Below are 21378 nucleotides of genomic sequence, written 5' to 3'. Positions count from 1 at the left end.
TGCATCAATTGAATATTTTTTCAGCAGCGTAGCCTTAACAGCAGGGCTCACTTTGCCACGACATTGTTTGGTAAAACGTTTTAAATGTCGATAAAATGTGGTAGCATCGAGATTTAAATGAGGAAATTGTTCATTGAATAGGTCATATTTTACATTTTGATTGGATACGAATGAACTGTTGCGTTAAGACGGTGAAGTGCAGCTTTCATATAGTTACATTGTATTACATCTGACATCTACAATTATAAGGATCAGTGTTTAAAATGTATTAACTGTAGCTGTAGGATTGTCTATTATTGGACATTCCCTTTCTAACCCTGTCACCAGATCTACAATATAGTCAAAACTAACCTCTACATGATTCCTATGATGTAATTAACCCTATTCATACTAGGCTTTTAGGGGCGGTTCAGAACTAGGGGGGGCTTTTCCTGTACCACCCCTTAACTTTTGATCTAGTGGGTCTTTTTGGATGAAATTTGGCACACAAGATCATTGTGACGTAAGGTAACTTTTGACAAAAAATTTTTTTGATGACGTCACTCATCATGCCCAAAGTGAGCAAAAACCGAAAATTTCCTTTGTTCTTATAAATAGCTATTGTATTCTAACAAAGGCTTTAGAAAAAAGTTGCCTGAGTTTAAAATGCTTATTTTATCCTAAATATTCAATAAATTACGGTTTAAACGATATATTTGACAATGAAAATAAATTTGTATTGGAAAAGTGTCAATTTTTGTGACACCTTACTGTCAGAAAAGTCATCATGCTCAAGGTGTGAAAATATTTAGGTGTCAAATTTTTTATTATTTTGAAGCTAAATAAAAGTTAGGAATTTACAGAAGATTTCACGGCATAAGCTCTATTATTTCAGGAGCTATTAGCAATAGTTTGACCTCCGAACAGAAAGAGCCCCCCCCTAGTACGAATAGGGTTAAAGGGTGTATTCCTATTTTGCAAGTAAAATCAAAGTTGAGTCAAATTTCATCATACCCTGTGTAATTTTGTCGAACACTTTTTTTTTCAAAGCATTTAGCATTTTCTTTGTGGTGCCTGATGGAAGGACGATTAAATTTTCATTTTCCATTCCGCTATCAAAAAATATATATTGCAGGTCAAAAAAATGGGGTGGCAAAGTTAAACAGGGTAAAAAGTATAGAACCCAATAGTGGTGACATCAATAATCACCTTGCCTGAAATGAAACTAATGCCATATAGACAAAAGTTGTTTTCGTGTCGTCCAACTCATTTTCGTCATTTTCTACCTTGACGGACAACCAATTTTTTAAATTTTGGCGGGTATTTAATTTGGCGGATCTTACCAAAACCGGCAAAATCCGCCAAATTTAATCACTGCCAAAATTAATACACTGAAGGTATCAAGTCCAATGCTTTTCTAATTCCTATCCACAATTCTACAAATATTTTTTTTGTATTATAAAAATGCCCTATATACATGACGTGGTTGGATTTAGTTGGAAAATATGCAAAACATATGCAAGTTCACACAAAAATTAAAAAGCCAACAAAGCATCTTACACACAATAAACATGCAATTGAAAGCAGTAATTATGACGTCATACTTTCTTTCCCGTGCATGAAAATATTAAAACCCCCGTTTTGATCTACGAGGTCCAGCGCAAGACGCAAGACTTGTAAAAACAAGTATTTTGCTGCCATTAATCAGGGGCTTGAGATCAATGTTTTGATTTGAAACATGACATCATTTCAGCTGCACTATTCCCAGGAGAATAATTTGTCCTCAGCCAAATAAGGGTTATACTTGCACCTTCGCTGCTGATTTTTCAGCTTGAGTTTATGGCTAATGTTATGGTTTTTTGAAGGGCATGTTCTAATGAGAGGAGATAATTATTTTTGGTTTTCAAGAGATTTCAATCTTATTTCTACAAGATAACCACTTTAAAAGTTTTATATTAATACTATTTTCTTGCATAGGTTTTGCATATTTTCCTAAGAAATCTCACCACGGCAGATTTGCTGCCATAATTTTGCACGTACATATGGCGGATGAAAAGTGAAAAGGTAATGATAATGATCAGATGCCAGAAGTTTCTTGTACAAAAAGTTCAAAAAATATACGTTCGACTAGCTATCATCATTTTCATAAATTACCAGCTATATACAATATAAGGAGAAGCTACCCATGGTACTTATACTAGGGGAAAATAGGTAACCAGGGATATGCGTCGCTGGTCAGGTTACCTTTTTTAACCTTAAAAAATCCCAAGTATGGTTGCAAAAAATCAACATACTGTAGAAAAATCATTCCCCCGTTTGTAGGAATTTCAGTCCCATTCAAGGTCCCTTTTTCTTTTTGCAAAAATAAAAAGTCCCACTTTATAGAGCACTTTTTAGGGTCCATACATGGATAAATGACATAAAGTTCATCATAGCTATAAAGCGGAAAGGACCTGGTGCATGATAATTACGTGTATGGCCAACATCGACAACATGTCCAGAGCTACCGTGCATATTACACCCATGTTACAATACACAAATTACTATAACTACACTACACTCACTCAGTTTAGCTAATCTCCATGCTCTCACTACACTCAATGTTCTCACTAAACTCACCCCACTCACCCCACTCACTACACACACTACACTCACCCCACTCACTCAGTATACTCACTACACTCACTCCGTTTAGCTAATCTCTATGCTCTCACTAAACTCAATGTTCTCACTAAACTCACCCCACTCACCCCACTCACTACACTCACTACACTCACCCCACTCACTCAGTATACTCACTACACTCACTCCGTTTAGCTAATCTCTATGCTCTCACTAAACTCAATGTTCTCACTAAACTCACCCCACTCACCCCACTCACTACACTCACTACACTCACTACACTCACCCCACTCACTCAGTATACTCACTAGACTCACTCCGTTTAGCTAATCTCTATGCTCTCACTAAACTCAATGTTCTCACTAAACTCACCCCACTCACCCCACTCACTACACTCACTACACTCACCCCACTCACTCAGTATACTCACTACACTCACTCCGTTTAGCTAATCTCTATGCTCTCACTAAACTCAATGTTCTCACTAAACTCACCCCACTCACTACACTCACTACACTCACCCCACTCACTCAGTATACTCACTACACTCACTCCGTTTAGCTAATCTCTATGCTCTCACTAAACTCAATGTTCTCACTAAACTCACCCCACTCACCCCACTCACTCAGTATACTCACTACACTCACTCCGTTTAGCTAATCTCTATGCTCTCACTAAACTCAATGTTCTCACTAAACTCACCCCACTCACCCCACTCACTACACTCACTACACTCACTACACTCACCCCACTCACTCAGTATACTCACTACACTCACTCCGTTTAGCTAATCTCTGCTCTCACTAAACTCAATTTCTCACTAAACTCACCCACTCACCCCACTTACTACACTACTACCACTCACCCCACTCACTCAGTATACTCACTACACTCACTCCGTTTAGCTAATCTCTATGCTCTCACTAAACTCAATGTTCTCAATAAACTCACCCCACTCACCCCACTCACTACACTCACTACACTCACCCCACTCACTCAGTATACTCACTACACTCACTCCGTTCAGCTATTCTCTATGCTCTCACTACACTCAATGTTCTCACTAAACTCACCCCACTCACCCCACTCACTACACTCACTACACTCACCCTACTCACTCAGTATACTCACTACACTCACTCCGTTTAGCTAATCTCTATGCTCTCACTAAACTCAATGTTCTCACTAAACTCACCCCACTCACTACACTCACTACACTCACCCTACTCACTCAGTATACTCACTACACTCACTCCGTTTAGCTAATCTCTATGCTCTCACTAAACTCACTAAACTCACCCCACTCACCCCACTCACTACACTCACCCCACTCACCCCACTCACTCAGTATACTCACTACACTCACTCCGTTTAGCTAATCTCTATGCCCTCACTAAACTCAATGTTCTCACTAAACTCACCCCACTCACTACACTCATCCCACTCACCCCACTCACTCACCCCACTCACTACACTCACCCCACTCACCCCACTCACTCAGTATACTCACTACACTCACTCCGTTTACATGTTTTTTTTTTTATAAGCATACAAAAATCCGAAAACAGGCTCAGAGATGCTTAAGTTAAAAGCTTAATAAGGCTGAAAAATGCTTGAGGGGATGCTTAAATCTAAAGCATAAATTTAGGGAAATACTGAAAATCCATAAAATTCCAGCCAAAACAAGCCAAAATCAGGAAAAAAAACATTTTTCGTAGGCTCGAGGTAATGCTTGCCATATGCTTAATTTTTCCCCATATCTGAGCCTAGATATGCTTATAAGTGCAATGCTTATAAAAAAAAAAACATGTAGCTAATCTCTATGCTCTCACTAAACTCACCCAACTCACTACACTCACCCCACTCACCCCACTCACTACACTCACCACACTCATCCCACTCACTACACTCACCACACTCACTCAGTATACTCACTACACTCACTCAGTTTAGCTAATCTCCATGCTCTCACTACACTCAATGTTCTCACTAAACTCACCCCACTCACCCCACTCACTACACTCACTACACTCACCCCACTCACTCAGTATACTCACTACACTCACTCAGTATACTCACTACACTCACTCCGTTTAGCTAATCTCTATGCTCTCACTAAACTCACCCCACTCACTACACTCACCCCACTCACCCCACTCACTACACTCACCACACTCATCCCACTCACTACACTCACCACACTCACTCATTATACTCACTACACTCACTCAGTTTAGCTAATCTCCATGCTCTCACTAAACTCACCCCACTCACTAAACTCATCCCACTCACTACACTCACCCCACTCACTCACTACACTCACTCAGTACTCTAGCTAATCTCCATGCTCTCACTACACTCAATAATATTATGGTATCATTATCTTACTAAATTTCATATTTCCTTGTTTGTCCTTTTTCCCCTAGTTTCTTTCTTACAACAATATATGTCATAATCATTCATAATAGACCTTTTCCGATAATGCCGCAGAGATCTTAGATTGTAGGCAAAATATATGAGAGTGAAATATATAGCAGTGAATAAATCAACAAGGTAACCAATCAGAAATAGCTTGTTTTTTTTTTCATTGGCTGCTATATTTCAACAATTCTCTATTGCTACTTTGCCTATTGAACAATAGTCAAAAGAATACTGTGTATAAATTTATGAAAAAGTTCTGCGCCATCTTAAATAGGGTGAAATAGAAACCAGTCCTACAATCATGGTCGTAATATTTGAGAAAAAAGGGAAATCCACCGGGAAGTTTTGAAACCACAATCGATTTGTAAGTGCTCTAAAGTAGGTTTGAAGTGTAGAGTTTTAACTCTGAGTTTCAATGCTAGACTTAAGACTTAAGACCTTAGGATCCGAGGATCCAAAGTTTCAAAAATAGTCCAATAAGGCTCAGAGTATAGCCTGGAAGTCTGTCTACCCCTCTCAAATTGAAATATTCGATTAAGTTAAAGAGATAGCCCAAAATCGACTTTCTCGCCAGAACTTTAAATCTTGAAAAACGTTAAAATAACCGGAATTCTCATTCTTTTTTTACCATGATTGTAGTTAAGGCCCGGGATCCACTTGCCTACGCTGTGATTGCACTTCTCAAGCAAAATCTTCTATGTTGTTTGTCAAAAGAAAAATAACCATTCAGACGTAGAGTCGAGAAAAGTTGAAATACGCCTCAATTGTTTTTCAAATGCATAGCATAGTACTTTTTCTGATGCAATCTTTTCTCCAAGCTGAAAGGATTGAAGCCATTAAGATGTTCACAGCACAGACAATGAAGAGACGTGCCTTCAGGAAGCTAGACTTTTTGAGTTTATAGCTATATACTTTCACTTTCTAATGTTTCTATATGACTGTCTGTGTGCCTAGTCTAACCACCGTTAAATGCCTTCCGGTAGGTCCATCCTAACTTGGATAGCCAGAATTGGAGCTATTTCACCAAACCACTGGAGCGTAAGTTATTACGTAGGCTATCACAACTGTATGAAAAAGTCAAAGTTGAATGTGCACCTATAAAGTTAAACGAACGTAAACAAACTTTTTTCAGGTTTTTAAAATAGATTTACCACACTGAACAAACAGTGAAAACACTCTAAGTGAGGTAAATCTATTTTGAAGACCAAAAAAAAAAGTTTGTTCACATTGATTGTCATTCAATTTTGGTTTCATATGCGTACATTCTACTTTTTTTACTTTGCTGGTATCTTGTTTTACCAAGTTAAGAAAGACCTTCCCGAGTTACGACCATATGATGGTCCTTAAAGCTCAAGAAGCTCTATAAACAATAAAGGTAGTTATTAATAAAATAACAGACAAAGATAAATTACAGTTTGAACAAAAAATATCAAATGTACATTTGATAACTTGAGCAAATTTCTTTAAAGATTCCGGAAAAAGAATTGAAATCATTGTTACTGCCGTCTCGAAAAAAACCGAACATTTACGGAAGAGACTAGCTACGGGGATGCTAGACGATGCTATCGTCCGTTCAAAGTAAATGCGAGAAAGAGTTAGGGCGTGAGGGCGGTTTACGGGAAAAAAGTGGCGGTAGAGTTTCGAAGAAACTGTAAACTTCTCCGCCACTGCTTACTCCACCCGAATTTATCACGCCTCTCCTAAACTATTCCCTTTAAAGTGATTTTGTGTAGACGATAGGATCGTCTACGGGGATGCTTGCGCGACAACACACACAAAAAAATTTCGAGATTCTAGTCCAATATCTATGTTTGAAGCTATGAGTGCCTCCTCGTCGCTATGCTCCTGCGTGGGCAATAAGAATCGAATCAATTTCTCTTGATAGACGGTTATATCCCCTTCGGGAATTAGTTTTTACAAAGTAAACAAGGGATGTCGCACAATGAGCATATTCATATTTCTTATAAGCATTTACTTTATAAGAATCAAATCAATGACTCTTAATAGAGGGTGATATAACTTTTGGGAATCAGTTCTTACAAAGTAAACAAGAGATTTCGCGAAATATGTGCATATTTATTTTTCTTATAACATATCTTAGACCAAGGTTTAAAGCAATTAGGTCTACATGTTTCTTTTATATTCCTTTTGTATTTAACGGCACGCTTCTCATTACTTAAACCAAAGTTTAAAAAGGAATCACCCTCTGGTTTAAAAAAAAAGTTTTTACGATTTCGTTACAGTTTTCTGAATAGACGAAATCAGAATTTGCGAGTGAAAAGCATGCTCCTTTTGTAAATGAAGAAAAAAGAACGTGAAATTTATGACTTAGAGACGCTCGGAGCATCTCTAGCAGTAATGGCTTCAACGAACACGAATTAGTGTTTTGCAGAGGGATCCCCTGAAATCTTTTTTGTTTCAAAGTATCTCAAGAGAGAAGATGACATAATTTCAAGTCAGGAAAGGAGATTCCTCGAGATCGCCGATCGATGATGACAAAAGAAAAGTGATTATAATTGAATTCCCATATCAACAAAGGGGCAAATTGTTTCGCTTACACTTTTGCCACTTTTGCCCTTGTTCCCACTTCTGCTAACTTTGTGTCAGGCAATGTGTAAAAACGAGACCACGTTCCTTCAAATACGGGCCCGAAACAGTGGTCCTTCTAGGTAAATTCCGACGGCAACAGAGCCTTATTCTAGGTCTTTATATTACATTTTCAATCGGTACAACATAAATTATGCCTTCTGCCATCTTTGAAAAAATTTATTCTCTAGTTACATAGCGACGGAAAATTAATGCAAAATTAAAATCAAATTTATGCATTCGAAAGCTGCCATTTTGTTTACCACTTTTCACACAAACTGCGCGAAACAAAACAAATTTGTTTTTTGCTTGGTGGAGATTGAGAATTTACCACTTTTAACACAAAGGACACAATCGATCATTTGGAATTAGGTGACAAAAAATGTAAGCACTTTTGCCACTTTTAGACACATTTTGTAGAAACAATTTGGAACCTGGTCAACATAGTAGCGAACGTTAAATCAATGATTATCATGTTTTTCGTTTTAATCGTTCAATCAATGGTTTTAGTTGATTTAATGATCAAAACTACGGAACTATGATAATACCGCTATACGGTTAAAAAGAAACCCGGGTATCTAACCCAAGGACACAAAGGGAAAGCAAAAAGTATACAGTAATTATTATACCGTCAGTACAACTTATCTTGTTTGCTGGATGAAATAAAATCAAGATAACAAAGTTTTATCCATTGTTGCACAACTCGAAAAGCTTTGCTTTGTTGTCTTGATTTGAACTTTCTATCTAAAATTAAAATGGCTACTTTCAAATTGAATTTCTTTTAAACATACAGGAACAGATAGTTCAACATATTATTACTTATTTATGGCAGAAAATAATGATGGTGAGCAGCAGTGTTCCTCACAGCCATCACAGTCAAAGCGACCAAGAAAGACAAGTAAGTAGTTTCTTCTTTGTGTTCAACATTTTCATTTGCCACATTTTGTGAAAATGATGCGGCGAGTGGTGGAAAAACAAGTTTTTGTGATTGTTTTTTAATGCCCAGTCCAGTCAGCACCTTGAACTGACTACCCAATTCCCCTCACATGGCATGGGTTGACTCTGGCGAAGGTTCATCCACTTGCCAAGTGAACCGCTGCAAGTGGGAATCAAACCTCAGTCCACAGGTCCACAGTCCACAGTGCCTAATTTTTATGCATATGCATTTACAAGCATTTACCACATTTACCACTGAAAGGCATGATAGTAGATTGTGATCTGATATTATCAGACGGTGTCAATCGAAGAACTTCGAACAAAAATCGCAATCGAACGTAATCGAACCAATCGAATGTAATCGAACGTGATCGAATAATTTGCGATTCGATTATCATTGACTATGTTCCATTGGTTCGATTACAATAGACCTTTTTTCAAAGAGGCCACCCTGTTGAATAATTATGTAGTCCAGCAGAAAAACAATGATAAAACCATGCATAATTATTACAATATGCATGATACAGTAATTATGCATGGCTCTATCATTGTTTTTATGGCTGGACTACATAATTATTCAACAGGACGTCCTCTTTGAAAAAAGGTCTATTATGTTCGCTGAGTTTGATTGCGATAAAATTAAATTGGATCACTCTGTTAGAGCTTTTTAGCGTGGGCGGCCGAGCGCTTATCAAGTATCACATGAAAGCGAATAAAATCTAAATCAATCGAACGTACTCCAACATAATCGAATACAATCGAACGTAATCGAAGCAATCGAACGGCAAATCCTGGGTAATATTCGATTGCGATTCGGCGTTCGACAATCGAATTGCAATTATTTGATTGTGTTCAATTGCATTCAATTGATTCGGCGTTCGATTCGTTCGATCGACACCGTCTGGATATTATAAGATTAAAGTCAATATATCAATCAAGAATAACTCAAATCAAAACACATGCTGTAACAAAAATTCACTTTCGTTTTTAAAATGTATAATATATTGCTATATTACAGCTATATTCCTTAAAATACACAGTGCAAAGGTTTATGATGGCAGATAGCGCAATGTACTGGAGATCAGGTAACTTGCATCAGTGGAGGCTAATATGCATAGCCTTTAAAATGAATGACCTGGCTGGTCATTATAATATAAAATTAAATCAAAACAAAAATGGTAGAGTAGAGCTGCGAGCAGAGCTGGGTAGTTCATTTGTTTTGAAATTTTGCTGCTTTGATTGATCAGTCATTAATTGATGGCTATGCAAGTTTCCCTCCACTGATGCAAGTTACCCGACTTCACGATATCACCTTTCCATGGTACTCTCTTTTAAGGTACACATCAATATTTGAATTACGATTATTTGATTAATGTATGACCATTACTGCATATATATAAAACACCATACTGTGTCTTAAAGTTTGAGAAATGTTTGTTTGCTAACTCAGCTTTTTTGAATTATATACAAGCTCTTTAGTAACGTCGAAGAGTGATACATTGGTACAGTGGTACCTTCTCTGCCATACTTTGCAGGGTGTATTTTACCAAATCGCCAATATGTACATTTTAAAGACGAAGGCAAATTTTTGTAAGGTTTAGATTGTAATTGATCACATGTTTCAATCTGTAAACAAGAGATTTAATTTGATGACTGGAATTTTGAGTAAAACAAAGGAAATAAAGTGAGTAAAAAGTATGGCAGAAAAGTGCAATATATCACCCTTCGATGGTATTGAATAGATATGAACGTGGAGCAATCTTTAATCGAAAACAAAAAGAAATCCAAAATATTTGTTTACCTCAACCAAAAAGAGCAATAGACCGATATCTGGTCTGATATGAAACATGAAAACCGATATCTCAATCTAAAAAATGAGAGTTTTATGTAATTTAAATTTACACAAGAATGATTTAATAATTTATTATAGTGTCCAATCTTAAATTTAACCACAAAAAATATTTTGTCCAAGAAACCTTAACTTTTCTAAGACGATGTCATAGAATCCCGAAAGCTCTATTCAATCTTAAAGATTAATTAAAAATCTCTAAGATTAATATTAACCTCCTTTAAAAACGGGTTGGTGTAATTTAAGATGCACGATTTAACGATTTACGATGCACGATTCGCGATCCGTGCATAAAATATGTTAATTCATGCGTAGTTATACTAATCATGATAAAATATTTAGGCAATTTACAAACTTTCATTCGCTGAAACTCAATTATTTTTAAAAACATAATTTATGTAAGATTATACAAATTATATTTAAAAAAAGTTTTCAGTGCGTTTTCATAGATTAAAAGAAAGTGAAAGCCACGTGCATTCACCTTCTGTACTCTCTCGTTTTCATAACTTGAATGGGAATTGTTTACCGAAAGAAAATTCTTTCTCATAATAGAGCATCCGTTTTTTGCTTTGTACATTACGGTCCGCAAAACATATCATTCTCCAATATATTCTTTTATTTGCTTTAAAGGCCGTGATACACTGGTCAATATTAAATCAATATTCAAAAACTGTTACTATATATGGATATAAATCTAAAATTGATCGCTTCCTTACACTTATCAATAGTCTAAATTATATTCAATCATAGAATATTGATCTATTATAATTTGGGCCCTTACACTTGCTCAAAATTATAGGTGATATTGCAAACAATAGGAGCATTTGCCCTTTGTTCAAGAAGAGAAATTTTTTCTCTCTCTCTTGGAGAAAAATTGAATGGAAAGTGTTTGTTTACATTTAAGCGAAATCAATAGTTTTTCCTTTCTTTCTATTGTTGAATAGTGGCTGGAAGGTGAATTAAATTGAAAAATTTCAATTTAAATCAACTCTCTCGAACAATAGAGCACTTTCATAAATTTGAAGATCATTTTAAATACAAATTTTTACCTTATATTCAGCAATATTAGCTCAATAACATTTATGATCCATATATAGTAACAGTTTTTTAATATTGATTTAATATTGACCAGTGTATCACGGCCTTAAGAAAGAAATTCCTATATTCGATTATTGATTGTTAAAACTGAGAGCAAAAATGTTTCTTGTGCATTGTACTTTCTTTCATTGTAAGATTATGTAAGTTATTTTTTCCATAATTTTACGGTCGTAATTATTTGTAGTTCCATTGCTTACTTATTCCTTTTTTTGGATAAATTTACTGTGGTAAACAAAAGCGAGAAAAGATTATGCCATTGTTTTAGAATTATGTTATATAATTTAAGTTTTATGATAATTATTAGGAATAATCAGCATATTTTATGCATGGATCGCGCATCGTGAATCGTAAATCGTTAGATCGTGCATCTTAAATTACACCAACCCTTTAAAAACATGGAACTAATCATAAACCAATTTTTTAGAATTTAAAAAATCAAACTTTGTTGGTCGATAAATTTCTATTAAGTTTTGTTGTCAAACTAATAGAACTAAAGAACTGAAGAAAAAATCTGCATGATGTGCCTGTTAAACTGATGGCCACTACTCAAAGCTCTAAAGTCTCTGCACCCTAATTTACTGGTCGAACTTTGTGGAACTATAATATTTGTCAGGTTTGCTGAACTTTCTCTGTTGTCATACTTTGCAGAAGTTCCTTGAATTTTAATCAAACACTTGGATTTTTTAAGACAGTCTGGATTACATGATATGACATGAGATTGATAATTGATGATTAAATGATTTGCATTCAGATTTTAAAAATCGGCAATGATCTATCTATCTATCTATCTATCTATATTTTGAGTATCAAAAGTTCCTAAGACCCATTATCCATACATACAAATTATAAGATTGTATAAAAATAAAAAGTAAATAACCTATGTAAATTTTTTTGCACTAACAGAGGACACAAAGAAATAGGTTGAGTAGGCTGAATTAGAGTAAAGTAGTGGCAGAACAACCAGCAAAACTAGGAAGGTGCACAACAAGACGCCAAACAAAAACAAAAGAGTTATATATGCAAAGATAAAGAAAAGCTGCTTGTAAAATAGTGGCTAAAATTTGAAATGGGGGAGTCTTCGATTCAAACAATTGCTAAAAATAAATTTTATTTAATAAGTTAGATAAGTGTAATAGGGATAAAATGCTAAACTAGTGTAATGATCAAGGTTTGTCTAATTAATATTTATTAGTTAATTTTATTGGGTGATCAATAGTGCTAATCTATCATTTATCAGTTATCTAGATCATGATTGCTGGTCAAGAATTTATAAATTTCAGGAATTTTTTAAGTTGTAACGTCTGATGTTTCTGAAAAGCTATTACATGTATAAACAGTGCTGCAAATAGGGAAATATATATTATTTAAAACAAATTTCAATCAATTAGAATTGATTATTGATATATTATTATTGATTAGTTGTCAATTGCTAACAATAACACAAGGCTAAGGATAAGCAATCAATTACTGTCAAAGGACAAGAAAAAACATATCATCCATGTAGCATTATGTCTGATGTTTTAGATAAAACCAAGAATGTTTTTTTTTGCCCTTGGGAATAGGCTTCAGTTACTTTTGAAAAACAAAGTATTTTAGTTGCCTTGGAAATATATAAAAAGTATTCTGCAAAGAAAGCATGTTTTCACCATTTCTTTTGCAACTAAACTTACTGCTATTGACTTATCACCTTGGCTATACAAGATATGAAATTTTGAAGGTTTGATTTTGTTTAATTACTTTAAAGCAGTGTTCAGACAAGACAAGTTAAACCCTCTTAATGGCAAGCAGGGGGTAGAATCTACCACCCTTGATAATTTTTTATCAATATGATCATATGTAGTTTATATCAAACTTACAGAAAGTAAAAAATAATTGACACAACATGCATATTATCATAATTTTTTCTCTATTTTTTCTATTTCTCTATTTTCCTTAACACTGCAGATCACTGGATAGCATCATTTTAATCACTAAAACTATTCTTTTAACATGAATGGATTTGAAAAATTGTTATTTCTTTGTAAAGAGGATAATATTCATCCCATGGAAAATTTTGAAGGTTGCTAAAAACCTAAAAATTACAAAAATTCTTTGTCTACACATCACTTTGTTTAGGTCTTGGTTTGATGAAACAAATTGTGGCAGTTAACAAATCACTTAAAGCTAAAGCAAAACCCAAGAAAAAATCAGAGATTTGCTTTGTTGAACTCAAGAGATCTGCTGAAACTGGTTAGTATATTTTGTTTGTGCGGGACAACTGAAACTCTAAATTTTGTCATCAATACAGACCAAAGAGATTTCTCCCTGTTTCAAACTTTTCAACCTGAATTTTATTGCACAAAAACTTTTGAAAGGTTTAATCTTTAGCTAAGGTTTGTTGTCTTGTTCAATTTTAAATGCATGCATTCTTTCTCTTTTTTTTTGGATAATCTAGGTCAAAGGATCTACAAGCTGAAGAGACCAAAACATAACAATGGAATGAAAAGAAGAATATCAAATACTGGTAAATGTGCAGTTACATTATTTTATGCACTGGGTAATATTGAGGTACCTAAATCTAAATAGAGTTGTGTGTCTTGTATGTATTGAAATTTCAACTCTTTCTTGTTATTTTCATCAGTAATCACTGCAGATGAGCAAGTTTTGGATATTGATGCAAAAAATTCAAACTGGCAAATTGCAGAAAATGTGGACACCATCGATAATGAAGAATTAAATGACATAAATCCACAAAGTGATACAAAAAGTAGGTATCATATCATCCCTTCTTGAAGACAATTAAGGAAAAAACATTATAAGACTCTATGTAAGATAAAAAAAAAACTGGCAAAAAAAACATTTTTGGTGTTATAATGTAACAGAGTAATAACGATCAACTATTTTAATTTATTTCAGTGAATAGTTGGTTAGAAACCCTTCTTAACTTTGTCAAAACAAAAAAGAAGAAGAAGTCATGGTTCGAAAGATCAAGATCCTGCCAAGAAGATTGGGATTTGCTGAGGAAGAATATTTGGAGGACAATGCAGGCTAGGGAAGTTTTGGATGAACATTGTAATGTGTGTTGTGATCGACTTGGTGATCTTTATTGCATGGATTGTCACAAATCATTTTGTCATGTATGTGACGATGTCTTCCACTTGGCAAATCCATTTCATGATAGATTGTCCTCTGGCAGGTACCTAGATGTTCTGGAGTGTTTGGATGAGAAGAAAGAAATTATACCAACAGGTATTTTTCAAATAGTCAGTTATAATTAGAAAATGTATCATGCAATACATCTAACAGCTTCATATACACACTTTAATCATAGTGCATAGAGACTTCTCAAAATCACAAAAAGGGAGGGAACATCTGTGAATTGCTATTTTTTTCATTAACTTTTAGTTCGCTATCCACCACTTAAATGTGTTTGTTCAGTTTGTGGCAGTAAGGAAGTCACCAAGATCGCTACAGATGAGTATTGCATTGTCGTTACATTGAAAGGTAAGCAATTTGATTTAGAAATTTCAAAGTCAACAATTATAGGAATCTCCTCTTAAAATTGTAATTGTTACCAAATTTATTCACTTATATTCATTTGATTACCTATAGAAGTTTTTTTAAACTTGTAGTCTCACTTTTGTTGTTACTTTATTAACTTTATTTACAGGCCGTTTTGATGTCAACAAATACCACCTACGTTGCAACGAATGTACATCTTTGACTGATCCTTTCACAACAAGTGTACTGCTTTCCTCAGGTTTCTGGCCTGGAAATCCGAAAAGTTTAAACTACCTCTTCAAAGAGGAAGTCTTCCAATTGTGGGACAAATTCCGCAAATTCATGCCTGGTTCCTCTGAACGAGCATTTCTAAAGTCCCTCAACTCAATTTCTGGTGATTTTTGTAGGGTACGTTTTTATTGGTTTTACTCACAAAACACTTTTGGTCCCATTGTTTTTATTATTCTATTGCCCAATATATCATAATTTTTTAATCTTATAAATGTAAATGGGGCTGCTCGAATAATTGTTAGCCTTATCAAAGGTTTTTCTTGTTTTTATTGATTATCTGACTATAATACCAAGGCGCAATTGTTAAAGTTATTTGGAATATCGTTGTAAATTGTTTTAATTCCAAACTACTAGTTCCAAACTATACAGAAGCAGATCTAGCTAACATTTTGCAATCGTTTTTTAGAAAGCTACCATCAATCCGACTAATTTTGCGATGGCGTTCCGAGAATGGTGTTTGTGGTTGGATCAAAAAGACCTTATTCAATCCAAAGATTGGATGGAATGTCCAGCATGTCATCTTCGCCCCATAGTTCACATGTGGATGGAAACGTAAAGCTTTATCGTTACAAAAGGGGAATGTAAGTGAATAAAGAAGGTTTTAGCTTATCATTTCGATCGAAAATTGTTAGCAATAATCTTAGGTTAATAAGGATTGAGGTTAAACATATGCTCTTGAAAACTATAAATACTAAATGTTCTTAAGAATTTCGAAAAGTTCTTCCACACCCTTTCACTCAGAACACTTAGTATTAACTACATTTTCCATTTGAAAAATGGACATCCACGATAGACATTATTAAGTACTAACTGCTTGACCCCCTGAAAAAGATGCAACTCAATTTCATTTATATTTTTTTAGAAGGCAGAGACAATCATTCTATGACGGAAGATTCATTATTCCTAATGAATCAGTTTCTAAATTTATTGATCGTTTGTACAAAAATCAATCAAAAAAGGTATTATAATTTTAAGAATGTTGGTCTATTTATTAATTTTTTATCTAATCATTACCATTATCATAAATAATAAGAAGCTCAAAATACCAAAAAATTAAGAAACATTGAGGAAACGTAGTCAGGCTAAAATTCAAAATCTCTCCATTTTCATATATTTTTTTTGCTTTTTAAACTATTAAAGCAATTAATAAACTTCGCCTGAGTAACAAGCTTTGGAACCTAAAAATAGATTAACTGAAAGTCACTGGGTTCCAAAATTAATTTCAGAAATGAACAAAATGCTTTTAGATTAAGAAACATCTAAGAAACGTTTCAGGAAAAAAGATGAATGCTTAAAAGATCAAGCCTGCTCAGCAAAACGTGTTTCCTTAAAAAAACGCAATGCAAATTTGTGTTGCATTGCTTTTTAGGATAATAATGGCGCGATTTGTGGTGGGACATGGACGGCAGCACAAAATGTAACAAGAAAGATGGCAAAGCTCGATGAGACAGGGTTAGAGGTGGCAACTTGTCGTCATGTAATGGCAAAAAAAGCCATTAATATGTTCAGAGGCGAAGTATTTGGCTATCCCTATTTTTTGATCAAGGAATCTATGATTCCAAATGGCACTAGATTTTGTTTTGCAGATGTTATGTGCAAGCTTTGGCCGTTCATGGTTCGTGATGATGCTTCAATTAAGGAGTCAATCAAGCCAGCGTTATCAATAATGCACGCTAAGGGCCATTCTATAGAATGCCAGGTAATTAATTCATCAATTTATTTGTGGATGTACTTTGACTTCTCACGCCCCCCTCATTGGACCTTGAATCAACTTAAAGTACTACAGTGAAGTACTTTTCTGTAACCATCCCCAGTCTAGGTGGCTGTAGATTGGAGCGAAACTGAGCAAAACGATAAGACAAGTATTATGTTGCAAAATTTGAAATACTGTTTTTTTATATTTATGCCTTAATTCTTAGGTTGTTTGGAGTGGTGAATGGTTGGAAGGTACCGGACGTTCAACAGGAGAGGAAACAGAGCAATTGTTCAGTTATCTTTCTCGGTTTGGAAATAGTACAAAGTATCAATTACCTGAAAGTAAATATTGTTCATTAAGTCAAATATATTTAATTCAAGTACGTTTCTCCCTTATGTCACTAATACAGTTGTTCTTTTCCTTTATTTATTTCTGATTTAATTTTTCAGGAAGAGAAGAAACACTAACAGAAGCAGTTCTTCACTGGAACAAATCCAAAATCAAAAAACTTGTACCAGATTTGGTCAAGAGATATTACAAGGTAACAAGATACGGTAATTTGCTACGTTGAAAGGTTTTTGCATGACATGATACTTCGTGTGAGAGATGATTGAGCGTATTTATTTGTACGTCAATTGCCAGAAGGACTCAGTCTTTTCCTAATCTATAATTTCTTTGGTTTTAGAATGAAGAAAATTTAAAAATGATTGGTGACTTGTCAGACAAACATCCAACTAAAATCATAATGCAATGGAAGGATGAAATTCAAAAAGAAGCATTAGGTAACAGTGTTGATGTTAGGATTTGGCGCGTTGTCCTCAATTGAAGACCTTTGCTCAATATGTATTATATATCAGTATAAATTATAAAAATTGCTACAAATGTACTGTCCAAGCAGTTAGTCCAAAACACCATGCCCGTTAGTACATCTTTTGCAGTTTCTACTGGCTTTTACAGGCTTTCACTGCACTTGGCTTCACTCTGCTTTACTTCTACCTTTTGTTCTTTTGTTGTAACTTTTTCTAGGTTTGAGAAGTAGAGTGGTTCGTCAACCTTCCGACGCTGAAAAGCTTCTTCTTCTGGTGGAAAAGCTTCACCTTCCACCTGACTATCACATTGTTGTTAGCAGATTATCATTCCCCAAGACAATGGATTATGGTAAAGTCTATCGGCTGTTAGAGTTTGATAAGCAGGATCAATTACAAGAACTTGATCGACTTACCAAAGAGATTAAAGTCGAAGATTTACTGGTACGACTTCTTTATTTTTGTTTTATTAATTGATGCTTAAGGGAGGGTTGAATTAGGGCTGTTAGTCAAATAGGGGGTCAAATTGCTAATTAGCTTGATTTGAAGAAAACTAAGATTTGAGCTCTTTTTCTGAAGAAGTTAACATCAATTCGGGCTAAACATTTTTAAAAAGAGATTCCTATGAAAAATTGAAATTATTGTGAATTAAACATTCGCCAGCTTTTCCTAACAAACTTATTTTTACTGAATTTCAAAAAGTCCAAAAATAGACATTTCCAATATGTAACATCCCTAGCGCTCTTCTAAGTCAGCTAAATGAAAAGATCTTCTTAGTTTCTTAAAACAATTCTTGTTTAGAATGCACACACAAGCCTTTCCCAAGGGATTTTATTGCCTTTAATCAAAAAGGCAATTGAAAAGTCCAAAATTGAAAAGACCTTGTTGAATGCTCAAGTTGGAGAAAAAGGTATTTTGCCTCTGTTGTTTATTTTTTTTCATTTAGTAAACAAATTAGATGCAATTTAAAGATTGTTATTATTTTTGCAAAATCTTATTTACACATGCATCCTATGAATGTTAGAACATTTTTGTATTACATCTAGGATTTTTATTCGTTGGTATTGATTCTATTTCAGATACAAGTAAAAAAAGGAAAACAGTCCGATCAAAACTGGCCGCTCTAAAGAAAGCAGAAATTGATATGTTTGTTGATTATCTAATGTTGACCGGAGAAACAAATAATAAGGAAATACATAATCATCTCGGCAAAGGAATTTTACCTTGGTTAGACGATAGCTCCTATTCTGAAGGTAATTAGGAGATATTTATTCTTTTTCAAGACAGCCTATGACGTGTTGTTTTCTCTAGATCTCATTATGGAAAAGTTGGCTTTGTTGAAGTTCAGATTATTTAAAGGAGTCTCTTTTTTCTTTTTTTTCAGCTGTTAAACGCAGGATAATTGTGGAAAAATATCTTAAAAGGCAACGCTACATTGAAGAAAAGCAAATTTTATTTAGCGAAATGAGAAATGCTATTAATTTCATGCAAGGAAAGATCCAAAAATTGATGGAAGAATCAAAGGAAACAAGTAAGAAATAATTAAAGATGTATTTAGAGCTTTGAACATATTCGGTTTTACAGATTTGAAGCTTTAATTCGATTATGTAGCACGTGAAAGCCTGTTTCCGAGAAGTTGTGGATTGTAAACTCGAAATCAGTGCTTGTTTCTGAAACAACATCAACAGAAATATGGAAAGACAAAAGATAGAATTTACAATTGTAAAAATAATGATAACAATAATATACTTCTAGAACTACACTATCCATCCTCCCTTCAATGATTTATCATCCATGTTTTTACGTTTGAACATTTAGGAGTGAAACGACTAACGTTATTCTTTATTTTTTATTTTTTAGTCCCAAATGTAGCAGCAAACTTAAAAGAGGACGTTGAGTCAGAATCAGGCCAAGATCTTTTGACAGTAAGTCTTCATAGTTTGTGTTGAAAGAAAGCACAACGAGGAAGGTGCACGGAGAAAATAGAAACTTTTTTAATTGGGAAGGCAAAAAAGGTGTAGGTAGAATTTTGAAAGAGATTGGGTAAGACAGATTCTTTCCGAAAATTTTTACAATTTTGATTCTAGTTAGCAACGTTCTATGGGAAAAGGGTTCAAAAATAGAGAGCAGTACTTACACTGCCTCACTGCTCATCAGTTAGAAGACTTTGAGTTACTTATGTTCTGATATGAAGGTCTTGCATTCCGGCGGCATGAATTTTATATTTTGATACATTAAAGCTTTAAAACTCAATTGATTTTTATTTACAGATCAAATCAAGACGAGGATTGAAGTCCCTAAAGGAGCAAGGTGTCGAATACTACCGGAGGGAGTTTGAAAGCGCCATCCGAACATTTTTGCCAATAATCGAACCCAACGGTGTTCACAATTTTGACAGCCTGTTGGACTTTGATACGCCAGTAATCGAACAAACCGTTGTTAGCGATACAGACAATCCTGATTCTGATGACTTTGACGATTTTAATGGTGAAAGAGATATTGATTGTGAACTTTCTGATCCTGAAAATGAAGAAAATAGCGATGACGAGGAAAGTGAAGGGCCGACGATATGAAAACTTAATTTAAAAAAGAATTCTTACTTAGACTAAAAAAAACAGAAACTTTTATTTTATTTCGTGGATTTTATATATTATATTGGATTTTGCTAGTGTATTTCAATCATGCGTGTGAAAGTTACCCTCTTCGATCAAAATTGATGTAATTCTCTCAGGGTGATTTTTGCTCAGAAATGCGCGGGTTTTAAATTAGAGAAATCGATGTTTTCATGTAAAAAGTCAATGAGAATTTCAAGAAACCCAAAAACGGCTATTTGAAAAATTACTTTTTCCATCATGCTTTAATTTGTTCATTGTTGTGAACGATAGATCTTACTTTATCAGACCCTTCGGATTTTTTTGAAATTTTCAGAGACTTTTTCTATACAAACATAGATTTCTCTGATTCGGAACCCGTGTATTGTATGTAACCTGGTATAAATTAGTCAAATAACTAGAAGCATACTTCACAGACATGCTAATAAGTTTAAAAAATGTAAATAAAATGAAAAATACAATCAAACTTTTCTCGGGGATAGAAATAACATTTTATTAAAAATCCTTATTAGGCGAGGCCGATTTAATTAGTTGTTTTTCGACGCCCGACCGACCCATATTTTTGGAAAAGTGAAATGAAACTAAAATGGAAAGTGAAAATCACTAAAGATTTTGATTTCATGGTTTCTACATTTGTTTAAAAGAAATAAGAAAATAGCATTTTAAATTTTACATTAAATTATAGCTTTATTTAAATACATTGGCCTCAAAGAACAAATTTAGAAAAGAAAGAAACTCTTTAAAAAACTCTATTGATACTAACTCTACTAATATTTTTTTGCCGACCGACCCACATTTAAAAACTGCCACCTCTAAAACAACTAGTTGAATTGGTCTCGCCTTAACTATCATTTTTTTAATTATTTGTCCAAAAAAGCAAAACCTTTGTAAATATGTTGTTTTGAGGGATTTCGATCTGCAATTCAAATTTTATTTGATATCTTGTAACTCAAATTTGTTATCAAAATAAGAAAGACATTAGTAAGAAGTGTTTTACATATG

General features: G+C 34.3%; 2 protein-coding genes across 3 annotated transcripts; both read left to right on the top strand.

Annotated features, from left to right (window-relative positions):
* The first annotated feature begins 8057 nt into the window (after window positions 1-8057).
* Window positions 8058-14969, top strand: LOC136801691 (uncharacterized). The gene is made up of 6 exons (XM_067058336.1): window positions 8058-8506; window positions 13607-13720; window positions 13926-13994; window positions 14112-14237; window positions 14387-14666; window positions 14876-14969. The coding sequence occupies exons 1-6, from the start codon at window positions 8434-8436 to the stop codon at window positions 14892-14894; spliced, it is 681 nt and encodes a 226-aa protein (XP_066914437.1). The 5' UTR covers window positions 8058-8433; the 3' UTR covers window positions 14895-14969.
* Window positions 14649-21372, top strand: LOC136801688 (uncharacterized). Of its 2 annotated transcripts, XM_067058333.1 has the most exons (13): window positions 14649-14719; window positions 15669-15843; window positions 16125-16221; window positions 16632-16961; window positions 17182-17299; window positions 17408-17499; window positions 17644-17740; window positions 17985-18208; window positions 18566-18674; window positions 18844-19017; window positions 19149-19295; window positions 19625-19689; window positions 20035-21372. In XM_067058333.1, exons 2-13 carry the CDS (start codon window positions 15713-15715, stop codon window positions 20335-20337), a joined length of 1887 nt encoding a protein of 628 aa, XP_066914434.1. In that variant the 5' UTR covers window positions 14649-14719; window positions 15669-15712; the 3' UTR covers window positions 20338-21372. The 2 variants fall into 2 exon arrangements, with proteins under 2 accessions (XP_066914434.1, XP_066914435.1); XM_067058334.1 differs by lacking the exons at window positions 14649-14719; window positions 15669-15843; window positions 16125-16221; window positions 17182-17299 and having other exon boundaries at window positions 16874-16961.
* The last annotated feature ends 6 nt before the right edge of the window (window positions 21373-21378 follow it).

Source organism: Clytia hemisphaerica, unplaced genomic scaffold (genome assembly GCF_902728285.1).
Source record: "Clytia hemisphaerica strain Z4C2 unplaced genomic scaffold, Clytia hemisphaerica genome assembly, whole genome shotgun sequence".
Classification (NCBI taxonomy): Eukaryota; Metazoa; Cnidaria; class Hydrozoa; order Leptothecata; family Clytiidae; genus Clytia; species Clytia hemisphaerica.
Note: the sequence above shows the minus strand (reverse complement) of the source record. Positions and strands in the feature narration are given on the sequence as shown.